This window comes from Carica papaya, chromosome 7 (genome assembly GCF_054855325.1).
Source record: "Carica papaya isolate Zhongbai chromosome 7, ASM5485532v1, whole genome shotgun sequence".
Lineage (NCBI taxonomy): Eukaryota > Viridiplantae > Streptophyta > Magnoliopsida > Brassicales > Caricaceae > Carica > Carica papaya.
The window spans coordinates 23,108,047-23,125,042 of NC_142315.1; the positions used below are offsets into that span (position 1 = coordinate 23,108,047).

General features: G+C 39.7%; 1 protein-coding gene across 1 annotated transcript; it reads left to right on the forward strand.

The window, feature by feature from the left end:
- The first annotated feature begins 6,625 nt into the window (after positions 1–6,625).
- LOC148253067 (protein DOWN-REGULATED IN DIF1 11-like) lies at positions 6,626–7,057 on the forward strand. The gene has a single exon (XM_088208522.1). The coding sequence runs from the start codon at positions 6,626–6,628 to the stop codon at positions 7,055–7,057; it is 432 nt and encodes a 143-aa protein (XP_088064648.1).
- The last annotated feature ends 9,939 nt before the right edge of the window (positions 7,058–16,996 follow it).

The following is a 16,996-nucleotide window of genomic DNA, read 5'->3' on the forward strand; positions in this document are numbered from 1 at the left end:
TTTTGGCCCCCCGAGGGCCCTAGGGTTGTTTTCTCGCAGGGACCGATGCGAGTGTGGCCGAATTCAGTCGGAAACGGCCGAAAAAGCCAACCCGAGGCGAATCGCCACCGCCAGCGGCGGTGCCGTCGCCGGAGCACAGCGGAGCCGTCGTGCCGGAGTTGCGATATTGGCCGAAAGGGGCCCTGGGCCTAATTTGGGATTTTTTGGAACACGTGCAGGTACCAGTAGTGCGTTTCAGTTCCCCGAGAAAAATTCAGGAAAAATTAGGGACAGCCTGTAGGCGCACTGTGAAGCCGTGTTCGGACCCCGAAACGTGTAAGGACCCCTCACCCTATTTCCTATCATGGTTTTAAAGTTCAATAAATGATAAAACGGTATTTCATGAATCAACGAATGTGTGAAATTGCTTAAGGTCGCTAATGGAGCCCGAGTCTAGTGTGTTTTGTCGGTTAACTGTTATTTGGCCTGTTTTACAGTTTTAAATGCAGCATGAGGTTCGATATTTTCATTTTATAGTTTCGTGTGCATATTTTACTGTTTTATTGATTATGGATTGAATGACCGGGATATTGATGCTGTATGTTGTCTGTTTGGCATAAATTATTGTTTTGCTTGTTTGTATGTGATTGATAATGCTGACTGAGGGAAAAGGAGAATGAAAGATTATGTAAATGGAAATTGTATAATGTGTTCAGCCTGACTAGATATCCTGGGAGATGGTGGACGGACCAGGTCCGTAGGGAACCCTACCGGGATTGTGGTCTCTCATACCGGACGGAGTATGGAGATCTTATGTGTTTTGGCGCCCATACCGGACGGGGTATGGGGACGGCCCGTTTCACCCTCATACCGGACAGGGTATTGAGGCTTATGGTTTTGGCGCCCAAACCGGACGGGATATGGGGACGGCTCGTTTCACCCTCATACCGGACGGGGTATTGAGGTTTATGGTTTTGGCGCCCATACCGGACGGGGTATGGGGACGGCCCGTTTCACCCTCATACCGGACGGGGTATTGAGGTTTATGGTTTTGGCGCCCATACCGGACAGGGTATGGGGACGGCCCTGGAATCTGATGACGAATGTTAAAGGTTAACGGGTAGCGGGACCCCTATGGACTCCCACGGATACTAGTAGGCTGGTAAATGAGGAAAAGATATGTTGTATAATGATTGAATTACAAAAGGCGTGATAAGTGTTATGTTTTACAGTTTATATGATTCCATGATTATGATAATGTTATTGCTTTCGTATATTGTTTTATAAATTCCACCGAGGTAAGTGGATGGTAAAAGTTTTATTATTAATAAAAGAATTTGTCGTAAATCATGCTCCATTGGTCTTTTGTGTTTTCTACCCACCTTTACCTCCGTGACGGTGAGATATCGTGATGTCCTTACTGGGCTAGTGTAGCTCATTCCTTATTTAATCATTTCAGATCAGGAAGACATGGTTCCCGAGCCCGTTCTGCAGGAGGACGACGAAGGGGATGCCTAGAGACTCCATAGTCATACTCATAGCTTTACTTTCGAGTTTCTTTTTTTTGTTAGTTTAATCTTTTATATTTTGAGCACGTTTTTAGTTTTCGTGTAAAGGATGTTAACTGAAATTTTGATCTCGCTTCCGCATTTGATATTTTTGAATATAAATTCCATTTTAAATTTCTGGGGCTGCTACAGTTGGTATCATAGCCGCATTTCCTCGGCCCATCCCTTACACAATAGTGCCTTAGAGTAATACTCACCGATATATCGTTACTCAATCATTCCTTGTGAAAACGAGTACACGGGAATGAGGAGAGGAAGGCCCCTACTAAACCAAACAGCCCAAGATAATTCGCTTCGGGAGGATTTAAACAGACTATTTGAGATGGTGGAGGCTCTCGTAGCTGCCCAGCAAAGGCAAGAGGAGAGAAGGGAGTTACCCGGACCTCCTCCGCTAGCGCAGGTTGAGCCCCCGCTACAGCAGGCTGATCCCGAGCCACCCCAGTAGGAGCCTGTTCCTCCACAGTACCACCCGGCGCCACAGCCGCGGTACGACCCGGTACCACAGCCACGGTACCAGCAGGCGCCGCCACAGCACATTCCAGTACCCCCACCACATCAGCAGGTGCCACCACAGGGTCCCCCAGTTAACCCTCAGCCGGCCCCAGTCCCTCTACCTCGGGACCTCGCTCCTTCCTTGATCAACCCCGGCTTCATAGAGAGGTACAGAAGACTGAACCCTTCTACTTTTGCAGGGGGATCCTCTTTTGAAGAGGCCCAATACTGGCTGGCAGAGACTGAAAGAGCTTTCGAGACCTTGGGAGTAGTTCCTGAGCAGAGGGCTGCCATTGCCTCCTACATGCTGGTAGGGGAGACATTGCTAGGAGAGGTTGTCTACAGGGCATGTGCCGTGGAGATAGCAGATAGGAAATTGAGGGTAGACCTGATAGGGTTAGACATGGGGGATTTTGATGTAATCCTAGGAATGGATTGGCTAGCGGCGTATCACGCCACTATAGATTGCTTTAACAAAAAGATTGTATTTAATCCTCCCAACGAGGAGCCATTTACAAGTTAATAAAATTATTCAGTACTGATTTCCCAAATGGCAAGTTTTTCTTAATTCCCAGTGCCTTAATCTTGTATTTTCTCTAACTAGGTAAACCCAAGAAGGAAGTTTGTATCCAAGAGATTCCAGTAGTCCGAGACTTTCCAGACGTATTTCCGGATGAACTGCTCGGTCTACCAAGGGACAGAGAGGTCGAGTTCACCATAGACTTACAGCCAGGTACCCAGCCCATCTCGGTAGCTCCTTACCGAATGAGCCGCATCGAGATGGAAGAACTAAGGAAACAGATCACTGAGCTACAAGACAGTGGTTTCATTAGACACAGCATTTCCCCATGGGGTGCCGGGGTTACTTTTGCAAGAAAGGGAGATGGAACGTTGAGACTGTGCATTGATTACAGAAGGATAAACAAGGTAACAATTAAGAACAAATATCCTCTTCCCCGGATTAATGACCTTTTCGATCAGTTGCAGGGTGCACAGGTCTTTTCTAAAATAGATCTACGATCAGGATACCATCAGGTAAAGGTAAGAGCAGAAGACATCCCCAAGACGGCATTCTGAACCAGGTACGGACACTATGAGTTCCTGGTTATACCGTTTGGGCTAACCAACGCCCCGGCCATCTTTATGGATCTAATGAACAGGATCTTCAGAGAGTTCTTGGATCAATTTGTCATCGTGTTCATCGATGATATCTTAGTCTACTCAAAAAGTAGAGAAGAACATGCTCATCATCTTGCCCAAGTCCTACAGGTACTCAGGGAAAAGAAGTTATATGCAAAGTTGAACAAGTGTGGATTCTGGCTCGAGCAAACCGCCTTCCTAGGACATGTTATATCGAAGGAAGGGGTGTTAGTGAACCACGAAAAGGTTGAAGCGGTACTTGGTTGGGAAAGGCTGACAACAGTTAAGGAAATTCGCAGTTTCCTAGGGATGGCTGGTTATTACCGCTGGTTTGTCGAAGGGTTCTCTAGTCTAGCAGCTCCTCTAACCCGACTCACAAAGAAGAATGCAAAGTTTGAATGGAATGAGAACTGCGAAAGGAGTTTTTTTTTCAGAATTGAAGAAGCGACTGACTACTGCACCCGTGCTGGCTCTACCGAGTGGAGCAGGAGGGTATACAGTTTATAGTGATGCCTCCTATCTGGGCCTGGGTTGTGTCCTGATGCAGCATGGAAAAGGTTATAGCATATGGGTCTAGACAGCTAAAGAATCATGAGAAGAACTACCCTACCCATGACTTGGAGCTTGTCGCAATCATACACGCCTTGAAAATCTGGCGCCATTATTTATATGGAGAGACCTTTCAGATCTACACCGATCATAAGAGTTTGAAGCACATCTTCACCCAGAAGGATCTCAACATGCGTCAGAGAAGGTGGATGGAACTCCTCAAGGACTATGATTGTGACATCCTATACCATCCAGGTAAGGGCAACGTAGTAGCCGATGCCCTCAGCAGGAAAAGTGCGGGCACCCTAGCCCATTTGATGGTTTCAAAATGCAGGTCCATTGGGGCCACGCAGCAGGTTCGACTGCGAGATCTGAAGAGGGCCACATGTTTGGGCTACCTAGCAGTCCAACCCGAGTTAATCCAAAGAATAAAGGAAGCCCAGTCAATCGACCCCGCCCTAGTAACCCGTAAGAAGGATGCAGAACAGGGAGTGAACTCAGAATTTCAGATCTCTACCGACGGATTGATTCGTTTCAAGGACAGAGTGTGTGTCCCAGACGACAGTGAATTAAAAAGAGACATCATGACAGAGTCCCATAGTTCAAGGTTCGCCATGCATCCAAGAAGTACAAAAATGTACCAAACTATGCGACCTCGGTTCTGGTGGAATGGGATGAAGAGAGATATAGCCGACTTTGTATCCAAGTGCTTGGTATGTCAGCAGGTCAAAGCAGAACATCAACGCCCAGGTGGGTTACTTCAACCTTTACCGATTCCAGAGTGGAAGTGGGAACACATCACCATGGACTTCGTATCGGGCCGACTATCGCGATTTAATCTGAACCGTCTGATCGCGATTAAAAAAGAAATGAATCTGTACTGTTCATCGCGACGCAATCTGGGCCGTCCGTGCACGTGCAATCTGGGCTGTCTGTGCGCGCTTTTGATCTGGGTCGTCCATGCGCGCGGGAACGGATCTCAACCGTTCAATCGCGCGCACGCGGATCGCCCACGTGGCTCCCTTCCGCGTGGCCTCCTGCGTCAGCGTCTCTACCACGCGGCGCGTTCTGGTTGGACAGGACTGCTGACCGGGCAGCTGATGTAGCGCAATTTTTTTAAATTGTGTTTTGACCTTCGGTTTTTAAATTTTCTTTCAAAAATACCCATAGAACTCAAATTTTCACCCCTTTTTCCCAAAATTGCTTTCAATTAAATCCCTAAAATAATTTTACCATTTGTTATTATTATTTCTTCTATTTAATTAAATTAAACTAAAATTAAAACCATATAAAAATTTATATATTCATATATAAATTACAAAAAATTAAAATAAAATAATACTAATAATAATAGTAATAATTGGGGTGTTACAAAATATGTGTCAAAATTTCTGGTCACCAACTAATATTATTTACAGACAAATTAAACATACATTACGAAATGCGTTACAAGTTTTAAGAGCATTGGTTAATGAAAGTTTAGAGTTACATAATAATCAGTTAATTTGTTTATTACTTAATTTAATTAACGTTTTAGCCTTTAAGACCAATTTACCACATGGTAAAAACCTATATTATATAAATATATACATATTAATTCTAACATAATATTTTTAGAATATATATATAAATCACATCGACTCAAACCCACATGGAAGATGTCATCTGGTCATATTGCCCGATTGTTCGTATTTAAAAAAAAAAAAAATTGAAATATGCTATTTACAATGGGCATCTATAAAATTGAAAAAAACCTAATTAATCTAAATGGAGTTACAAATAAATTTGGGCCTTTACTAATTGCATAAAAAGAAATATATACCTTGTAATTATTCAATTTAATATATTATCAAATAAAATAACTTTTTCATGATATCATAAAATTTAAGGATAAATTTACAAAGTTACTCTTTATTTTAATTTTAATTACAAAAATATTATCTTCTTCTATTTTATTGTAAAAAAATCCTCCACATTTTATAAGCATTTTATTTTTGTAAATTATCAAAATACTCTTTTTTTTTTTTTTTTTTTGTAGATGAAAACAATGTGTCAAAAGATTACATGTTTATGTATAAGTTAAGTTCAAATTTATTATATTATTATATATTTTTTGTTTTTAACTATTTAATATATATATATATAAATTAATAATAATTTATACATCTGATATATAATTAAATTAGCTTCATTTATATTTTTAATTTTAGAACTATAGATCTTTATTTTTAAATATCAATAACAAAAATAATTAATTCGAATTGACTATGTAATTAACTTAGAATTAAAATATTATTTTCATTTAACATTAATATTTTTATTGTTCTGTTGTATTCCTTGTTGAATAATACTCAACTTTATTATTTTATTTCTAAAAAATATACTTTTTTTTTTAAATAAATACGAAATGATTAACTTTTTCTATGGACATATATAGCAAGAAAATATTAATTTGCAATTTAATTGGTTCCATACTGGCTAATTAACGTGCAGTACCTTTTTCTCACAAAAGTTACTAAAAAATTTAACTATATATCGGTATATATATAAATATATTAATTGCATTAACTCAAAAATGCTGCATTTATTTTAACAAATTTGATTAATTTCATTACAATGATTAAGTCATATATATATATATATATAAATACTTTATAAAATTCATCACTATGATCTACGTTATAACTTTTAACTTTACAACGGGTGAAAAGTAATTAACCAACAGAATTAATGGTTGTGCATAAATTCATAAAGCGTTACCCTGGAAATTAAATCATATAACGAACATCCCATACACTATCTTTTATATAAATATAGAGGAACAAGTAAGAATTCAGAACCAACGAAGCTACAATCTAGCTTTATTCATTAATTGATCTCTCTCAATCTAAATCAACATGGCAATTAACTCGAAGAACATGTCAATGTGTTCGATTACATTATTGTTAGCAATTTCTATGTTTTCATTTGCGTTTGCTCGAGATAATGCAAGTCCTCCAGATGAATTTCATTACGATGGCCCTAATGTCACACTGGAATTCGCTAAATTCTTAGTGACATGTGAAGAAGTCATGCCAAACGCACATTGTGTGAAACAAGTTTTTGGATACTACTATGACGATCAATATTTTGTTGATAAAGAATGTTGTTTGGAGCTAATTGATATGGGTAAAGAATGTCATGTTGCTTTGGTGAATATTATATTCTCGATGCGTGAATTTAAGGATGATGCACCTTTAGGTATTCCAAAGAGTAAAGAAATTTGGAACAAGTGTGTGAAACTTTATGGTGGCCAGTTAGCTAAAGCTCCGTCTTCTTTTGAAAGTTAAATTAAATCAGGATTAAATTGTTAAATTTGTATAATTTGAGATCTAACTAAAATATGTAACACTTCATATCAATTTAATATACATATATCATTTTTTTTTTCAGTATTTATTAATTTATTTTTCATTGATCTTTTGAAAAAAAAAAAAAAAAATTGAGCATAAAATTTGAGGTACAATCCAAGAATCTCAAAACATTTCATAAAATATCTCAAATTATTGTTTGACAATTTAATTGAATTAAGTAAATATTTATATTTAATGTATCAAATTGATTCAACCTTTTTTTATTTTTTATTATTTGAATATTTATATTTAATTAAAAAATAAAAAGTTTTATTTGATTGACTTAAATTATCACTTACTAATTTAATTCATTTTGTAAAAGCTCGAATCCTTACTAGGAGATTCCAAGAATATCATTCAGAAATAGTGAGATAAAATAATACTGAAATTTATAATTTAGCAGAAACAGTTTAGAGTTAAGGATTACATTCCTTACACAGTTAACTTAAAATGCCCAATAAAACTACATGAATGCCCTTGAAAAACTTAAGTGAAAAAAAAAGTAATAAAGAAAACAAATGTGATCAACCTCTGCTCGAAACTAGAAAATTAGAGAGGCAATCTACTAGTTAGTTTTCTTATTGTTCAGGATTCGGGTATTGGTTGTGACGACCCCGGAATTTTGAAATGAAACATGTGTATTAAAAAGGTCAAATGCAGAAGCGAAATAAAAATTTTGATTAAACATCCCTTACACTAAAACCAAAAACGTGCTCAAAGTATAAAAGAACAAACTAACTAAAAGAGAAACCCGAAAATAAAAGCTATAAATATGACTACGGAGTCTTCAGGTGTCCCCTTCGCCGTCTTCCTGCGGAACGGACTCAGGAACAATGTCTTCCTGATATGAAATGATTAAATAAGGAATGAGTTACACCAGCCCAGTAAAGACATCACACTATCTCACCGTCACGGAGGTAAAGGTGGGTAGAAAATACAAAAGACCAATGGAGCATAGTTTACAACAAATTCTTTTATCAATAATAAAATCCTTGCTATCCACTTACCTCGGTGAAATTCATAAAACAATATACGAAAGCAATAACATTATCATCATCATGAAATCATAGGAACTGTATAACATAATACTTATCACGCCTTTTGCATCTCAATCATGACACAACATATTTTTCCTTATTTACCAGCCTACTAGTATCCATGGGGATCCATAGGGGTCCCGCTACCCATGAACCTTTAACACTTGTAATCAGATTTCAGGGCCGTCCCCATACCCCGTCCGGTATGGGCGCCAAAACTATAAACCTCAATACCCCGTCCGGTATGAAGGTGAAACGGGCCGTCCCCATACCCCGTCCGGTATGGGCGCCAAAACACATAAGGTCTCCATACCCCGTCCGGTATGAGAGACCACAATCCCGGTAGGGTTCCCTACGGACCCGGTCCGTCCACAATCTCTCTGGATATCTAGTCAAGCTGACCACATTATACAATTATCAATTTACATAACCTTTCATTCCCCTTTTCCTCAGTCAGCATCATCAAATCACACACAAACAAGCAACCAGTAATTCACGCCAAACAAGCCAGCATACAACATCGGGTTCTCAGTCATTCAACCCATAATCAATAAAATAGTGATTTATGCACACGAAACTATGAAATGAGAACATCAGACATCATACTGCATTTAAAACTGTAAAATAGAACAAACAACAACTGACCGACAAATACACCAAACTCGAGCTCCATTAGCGACCTTAAACAATTTCACACATCTACTGATTCATGAAACACCATTTTATCATTTATTGAACTTTAATACCGTGATAGGAAATAGGGTGAGGGGTCCTTACTTATTTCGGGGTCCGAATACGGCTCTACAGTGCGCCTACAGGCTGTCCCTAATTTTCCCTGAATTCTTCCCGGGAAACTGAAACGCACTACTGGTACCTGCACGTGTCCCAAAAAAATTCCAAATTAGACCCAGAGCCCCTTTCGGCCAATATCGCAATTCCGGCACGGCGGCTCCGCAACCCTCGTGTGGATCGGGCTCTAGATCCTACTATTCTTGATCTGAAATTGTTAAATAAGAAATGAGCTACACTAGCCCAGTAAGAATATCATACTACTCGCCGAAATAGAAATGAAGGTTGATAGAAAATCAAAATAACTAATGGAGTACTTAATTAAAATAATGTATTTATTAAAATTAAAATCATTTATCGTCCACTTACTGCAGCAAGATTTATAAAACAATCTATAGAGACAATAACATAACACTTATCATGATTTTATATGCAATCGGTAACATGCACACATTATAAATTCATATTCAATAAATCAAACAATAACTGTCCTTTTTCATCAGACTGCTGGTATCCATAGGGGTTCATACGGACGTCCCTGCTACGCGTGAACCCTTTCTTTGAACATTCTCAATTAAAGGGTCGTTCCCATACCCCGTCCGATATGAGCGCCAAACTACTAAACCTCAATATCTCATCCGGTATGAGGGTGAAATGGGTCGTCTCCATACCCCGTCCTATATGAGCGCCAAATTACCAAGTCTCAAAACCCCGTTCGGTATGAGACAACGTTCATGGTAGGGTTTTCTATTGTACCCGGTCCGTCTACCATCTCACAGAATATCTAGTAAGGCTGTTGTTTCATCCATTCACTTAATCACACAATTTTCCAATTCAATCGTAATCACATAAACAAACAAACATGCTTCAGGGAATGCAATCATATTTCGATTTTTTAATTTAACAGTAGTCACGTAAGACAGCAATATATGCATTCAAACCATAAAATCGATAAATAAGATATAATTATACATTCAAACTGTAAAATAAATCGACAGAAATTAACAGAGAATAATTTTCGATTATACCTCCATTAATAACCCGTAATTAATTATACATATTTTTTAAAGGTTAAAAAAATACTGTATTATTGTTAATTTGGCTTCAATTCTATAACAGACGATAAGGTGAGAGATTCTTACTCAATTTGATGTCCGAAAAGCTAAACTGTTGGCTGCGCTTACTAGCGGTCCCCAGGTTCCCTAAATTTTTCTTTGAGAATTAAAACGCACTATAAGTACCTACAAATGTCCTAAAAAATCCAAAATTAGTCTCATGGCCCAATTTTGGCCAATTCCATAATTTCGGTACAACGGCTCTGCTGTGCTCTGGCGACGGCACCGCCGTTTGCGGCGACGGTCTGCATCGAGTTGGCTATTTTTAACTATTTTTGGCCAAATTTGGTCGATTTTGCATAAACTCCTACAAGAAAACACGTTAAGGGGCATTGGTTGGCCGAAAAAATATAAAAAACTGAAACTCACTGGCAGCGGGGTTCTCTGATGCGGCGGCTCCTCCGGGTCACATAGCGGTTGGGTGTTTTGCTCTGGTCAACCTGTAGAGAAGGAAACATGATCACAATGTAGAAAAATTATGCAGAACGGGAATCAAGAAGGGCCTCATCGGAGGCGTTTTGTGAAATTCCCTGCGACGGCACTAGTAGGCTTTGCCCATGGTTTCTCACCAATCAGTTGGTCTTTTTACTCCGATTTGGCCATGGGAGCGTTTAAAATTGAATTCTAAGCAAAGGGAGAAATTTTTACCTCTTTTAGCAGTCGGAAATAGCTCCGGCGCGACGGTAGGTGGCGGCAACTCTCCTTCCCGGTGGCTTGGTCTTCTTCTCTTGCAAGGGTGTCTGGCGGTTAGGGTTAGGGTTTGGTGTGAAGAGGGTTATTTATATCCGTCTCCATTTAATCTGGACCATCCATCACGTTTGATCTGGACTGTCCGATTGCGATTAAATAGGGAGTGAATCTGAATCGTTCATCGCGATCTAATCTGAACCGTTCATCATGATCTAATTTGGATTGTCTGATCGCGTTTAAATCTGACCTCAGATCACGTTTGGGGAGAGAATACATCCAGGTCGTCCGTGCGCGCAAGAACAGATCTGGGTTGTTCGATCACAGACACGTGGATCACCCGCGTGGCACCACGTCAGCGTCTACTACCACGCGGTGCGTTCTGGTTCGTCGGGACTGCTGACCAGGCATCCTACGTGGCACAAGTTTTCTAAATTATATTTTGACTTCTGTTTTTTTATTTTTCTTTTAAAAATACCAGCAGAACCTAAATTTTCACATATTTTCCTCAAACGTTTTCAATTTCATCATTCATCAAATTTCTTTCATTTTTACACGAAATTAAAATAAAAAATTATAAAAATTATATTTACAAATTAATTTTAAATTACATTAAAATTAATTTTGGGTGTTACAACTCTCCCCCTTAAAAGAAATTTGGTTTCTCAAATTTGTCTCTCTCCATCTTAATCAAACAGCTAGGGATATTGGGTTCTAAAATCTGATTCTAACTCCCATGTGGCCTCTCTCGGTGTGTGATTCTGCCATATGACCTTAACAAATGGAATTTTCCTGTTGCGAAGTAATCTACTCTTTCGATCCACAATACCGACCAGTATTTCTTCGTAGAACAGATCCTCCTGGAGTAAAAGAGGCTTGTGGACCAAGACGTGAGAGGGGTCCGTGTTGTACTTGTGTAGTATGGACACATGAAACACATTACGGACCTTAAAAATTTCTGAAGGTATGGTCAGTCTGTAGGCGGTTGTACCAATTCTTTTTAAGATCTCGAATGACCCAATAAACCGGGGGCTTAGTTTCTCCCTCTTGCCAAATCTACTGATTCTCTTAAAAAGAGTGACCTTAAGGAACACTCGATTGCATTTCTCAAATTCCAATCCCTCATCCGAGCATCCGTATAACTCTTCTGTTTGTTTTGAGCTATCTGAATGTTTTGTCTGATCTTAACTATTTTGGCTGTAGTCTCCTCTATAAGGTCTGGGCCGAACAGTTTTTTATCACTCACTTCTTCCAAACAGATCGATGATCTGCATGGACAACCATACAATGCCTCACACGGAGCCATGCCAATACTTGCTTGGTAGCTGTTGTTATAGGCGAACTCCTATTAGGGATAGACAGTCATCCCAATAGCCCCTAAAATAAAGAACACAAGCTCGGAGCATATCCTCAAGTGTGCCGATCGTCCTTTCTGACTGTCCATCGGTCTAATGGTGGAATACAGTACTAAGGGACAGTTTCATTTCCATGGCTTGCTGAAAGCTAGACCATAACCGAAAAGTGAACCTGGGGTCTCTGTCGGACACTACTGTCACTGGTACTATATGTAATTTGATTATTTTCTGGATGTACATTCTTACCAACTTGTCCAAGGGTTTGGTCATCCTGATGGCCAAGAAGTGGGAAGACTTGAAAAGCTGGTCAATAATTACCCAGATGGCATCATGTTCTGAGCGTGATATGTTCCCACTTCTACTCCAGAATTGGTGATGGCTGAAGTGGCCCACCTGCCCATTGATGTTCTGCCTTGACCTGTTAATATACCAAACACTTAGAAATAAAGTCAGCTATATCTCTTTTCATCCCGGTATACCAAAATCGGCGTCGCATACTTTGATACATCTTAGTGCTTCCGGGATACATGGTAAACTTTGAATTATGGGCCTCTGTCCTGATATCTCTTTTCAACTTACTGTCACCTGGAACACACACTTTGTTATAAAATCTGAGTAACCCATTGGCAGAGACTTGGAATTCTGAGTTAACTCCCTATTCTGCATATTTCTTGAGGGCTGCTAGGGTGGAATCACCGGACTGAGCTTCCTTTATTCTCTGAATTAACTTCGACTGAATAATCAGGTGGCTTAAACATGTGACTCTCTTCAGGTCTTGAAGTCGTACCTGTTGTGCAACCCCTATCTGCTTGCATTCTGAAACCATCATATGAGCTAATATACCTGTATTTTTCCTATTGAGTGCGTCGACTACCACGTTACCCTTACCTGAGTGATACATGATGTCACAATCATAGTTTTTGAGGAGTTCTATCCACCTTGTCTGACGTATGTTGAGAACCTTTTGAGTGAATATGTGTTTGAAGCTCTTATGATCGATATAGATTTGAAATGTCTCCCCATAGAAATAATGGCGTCAAGTCTTTAAAGCGTGGATAATTGCAGCAAGTTCTAAGTCATGGGTGGGGTAGTTTTCTCATGATTCTTCAACTGGCTGGACCCATAAGTTATGACCTTCCCATACTGCATCAAAACATAACCCAACCCTAAGTAGGAAGCATCACTGTAAACTGTATATCCACCCGATCCCTTCTGCAAGGCTAACACAAGTACGGTAGTTAACCGTTTTTTTAGTTCTGAAAAGCTTCTCTCACAGTTCTCGTTCCACTCGAACTTGACATTCTTCTTTGTGAGCCAAGTCAGAGGAGCAGCTAAACTAAAAAACCCTTCAACAAACCTGCGATAATAACCTGCCATCCCCATAAAACTACAGATCTTCTTAACTGAGGTCAATTTTTCCAGTCGAGTACTGCTTCAACTTTTTTGGGGTTCACTGACACTTCATCCTTTGATATGATGTGTCCTAAGAAGGTAGTCTCCTCAAGCTAGAACCCACACTTACTCAACTTTGCATACAACTTCTTCTCTTTGAGAACCTGCAAAACCTGAGTCAGATGGTGAGCTTGTTCCTCTTTGCTTTTTGAATAAACCAATATATCATCGATAAACACAATTACAAACTGATTCAAGAATTATTTGAACACCTGGTTCATTAAGTCCATGAAGATGGCTGGAACGTTGGTTAGTCTAAATGGCATACTAAGAACTCATAATGTCTGTACCTGGTTCGAAAGACTATTTTGGGAATGTCTTCTGTCCTGATTTTTACATGATGGTAACCTGAACGCAAGTCTATCTTAGAGAAGACCTGGGTAGCTTATAACTGATTAAAGAGGTCATCGATCTTGGGGAGAGGATACTTGTTCTTGATTGTAATCATGTTTAGATCTCTGTAATCAATACATAACCTCAACGTTCTATCTCCCTTTCTTAAAAATGTGACTTCAGCACCCCAAGGGGACACACTATATCGGATGAATCCACTATGCTGTAATTCAGTGATCTGTTTCCTCAGTTACTCCATCTCAACGCGGCTCATGCGATAAGGAGCAACCAAAATAAGCTGGATGCCTAGCTGAAGGTCTATGGTGAATTTGACTTCTTTGTTCACTGACAGTCCAGGTAGTTCATCCAAAAATACATCTGAAAAGTGTCAGACTATAAGAATCTCTTGAATACAAATTTCTTTCTTGGGTTTACCTAGTTAGAGAAAACAGTTGGGTTAAAGTACTTGATAATAAAAAAATTTGCCATGAGGGAACAAATATTAAATGATTTTATTAATTTGTAAATGACTCCTCATTAGGAGGGTTGAATACAACATTCTTGCTAAAACAATCTACAGTGGTGTGATACACCGATAGCCAGTTCATTATTAAAATTACATCAAAATCCCCGGTGTCAATTTCTATTAGGTCCATACTTAATTTCCTATCTCCTATATCAATGACACAGGCCCTGTATACAACCTCCTCCAGTAGTGTTCTACTCCCAAGAGTAGACACAAACAACACAGAATCAAGTTTTTCAAGTAATACATCTAATTTTAATGCAAAAATATTTGAAACAAATGAAGGTGATGCACCAGTATCAATCAAGACATGAACAAGATGGTTAAAAATAGTGTGCATACCCTGTACCACGTCCGGGTTAGCTTTTGTATCCAGCTGAGTGAGATTGTAAGCCCTACCCTGGATATGAGGTCTGGGTTGGTTCTGGTTCCTCAGGCACTCCCTTGCATAATGTCGGGTGCTACCACATATACGGCAGGTGTCGTTGAGATGATAGCATGGTCAGTCCCCATAATCCTTACCACAATGCTGATAGATCTTCTCGCGTCCTGCTGCTTAAACCTGAAGGGAAACCTGAGTCATCGGCTTGGGTCTCTTGTTCTGTTGAATAGGTGCAGTAGGTGTTGGTCTGCGGTGTGGGGCTGAGGACCTGAGGTTCCCTGATGCTTGAGGGAAGGTGCGAAGGCTCCTCTCCACTAATTGTGCCTTGGTCAAAACAGCCGAATAAGTACTAAACTCGAACACAAACAACTTGTAATACCCTAAATTAAATTTTAATGTAATTTAAGATTTATTTATAAATATAATTTCTTAATTTTTCAATTTTTAATTTTAATTTAGAGTAAAAAAGGAAGTAAATTGATGGATCATTAAATTGAAAATAATTTTGGAGAAAAGGGGCGAAACTTTGGGTTCTGGGGATATTTTAAAAGAAAATCAGAAACCGGAGGTCAAAATACAATTTAGAGAAGTTTTGTCACGTAAGATGCTCGGTCAGTAACCCCGACGAACCAAAATGCGTTGTGTGGCAGCGGACGCTAACGCGGTGCCATATGGGAGGCCACGCGGGCGATTCGTATATCTGCGACCGAACGGCTCAGATCCATTCCTGCGCACACGAATGACCCAGATGTGTTCCCTCTCCAAAAGTGATCGGACGGTCAGATTTAAACGCGATCGAACGACTTAGATTAGATCGCGATGAACGGTCCAGATTCACTCTCTATTTAATTACGATCGAACAGTCCAGATCAAACATGATCGACGGCTTAGATAAAAAATGGAGGGATATAAATAATTTCCATCCACACCAAACTCTAACCCTAGCCGCCAGACCCCCTCGCCGAAAAAGAAGACCCAGCCGACGGGAAGGTGACCGCCACCATCTGTCGCCACGTCGGAGCTCTTTACGACCGCCAAAAGAGGTTTTCTCCTTTGCTCAAAATTCAATTTTAAACACACCAATAACCAAATTTGGGCAAAAGGTCCGACCGAAAAACGTGGGCAAAGTTTGGTGGCATCGCCGCGGGGAATTCCACAAAATGCCTCCGATGAGGCTCTTTTCGATTCCCGTTGTGCGTAATTTTTTCACCGTTGTGATCACTGTTTCCTTCTATACAGGTTGACCAGAGCAAAACATCTAACCACAATATGAGCTAAAGGAGCCACCGCACCAGAGAGCCTCGCTGCCAGTGAGTTTCAGTTTTTTATATTTTTTCAGCTAACCGAAGTCCCTTAACATATTTTCTCGTATGGATTGATGCGAGAAAGGATGAATCCGTCCGAAAACAGTCGACACGAGGTGGACTGCCGCCGCCCGCCGGAGCACAGCGGAGCTAGCATGTTGGAATCTCAAAATTGGCCAAAATGGGCCCTGAGACTGATTTAGGGTTTGTTTGGGATATTTGTAGGTACTTATAGTATGTTTTGATTCCCGAAGAAAAATTCAGGGAACCCGAGAACCGCCAGCAGGGGCAATCAATAGTTTAGCCTTTCGGACATCAAATTGAGTAAGAATCTCTCACCCTATCCTCTATTATGGAATTGAAGTTTAATTTTAAATAATATAGTATTTCGTGAAATTTAAAAAATATTTATAATTAATTATGGGCTACTAATAGAGTTAGAATTGGAAATTTTTCTCTGTTGATTTATGTTGATTTATTTTACAGTTTAAATGCATGATAGTATCTGATTTATCAATTTTATGGTTTAAATGCATATATTGCTGCCTTACGTGACTACTGTTAAATTGAAAAACCAAAATATGATTGCATTCCCTTATGCATGTTTGTTTGGTTATGTGATTACGGTTGATTTGAAAAAATAGAGGTTAAAGGTAAACGAAAAACTTGTGTGATTAAGTGAATGGATGAAACGACAGCTTTACTGGACATCCTGAGAGATGGTGGACGGACCGAGTACACAGAGAATCCTACCATAAATGTGTCTCATACCGGACGAGGTATGAAAACTTGATAACTTGGCGCCCATATCGGACGGGGTATGGGGACGGCCCGCTTCACCTTCATACCAGACAGGGTATTAAAGTTTAGTAGTTTGACGCTCATACCAAACGGGG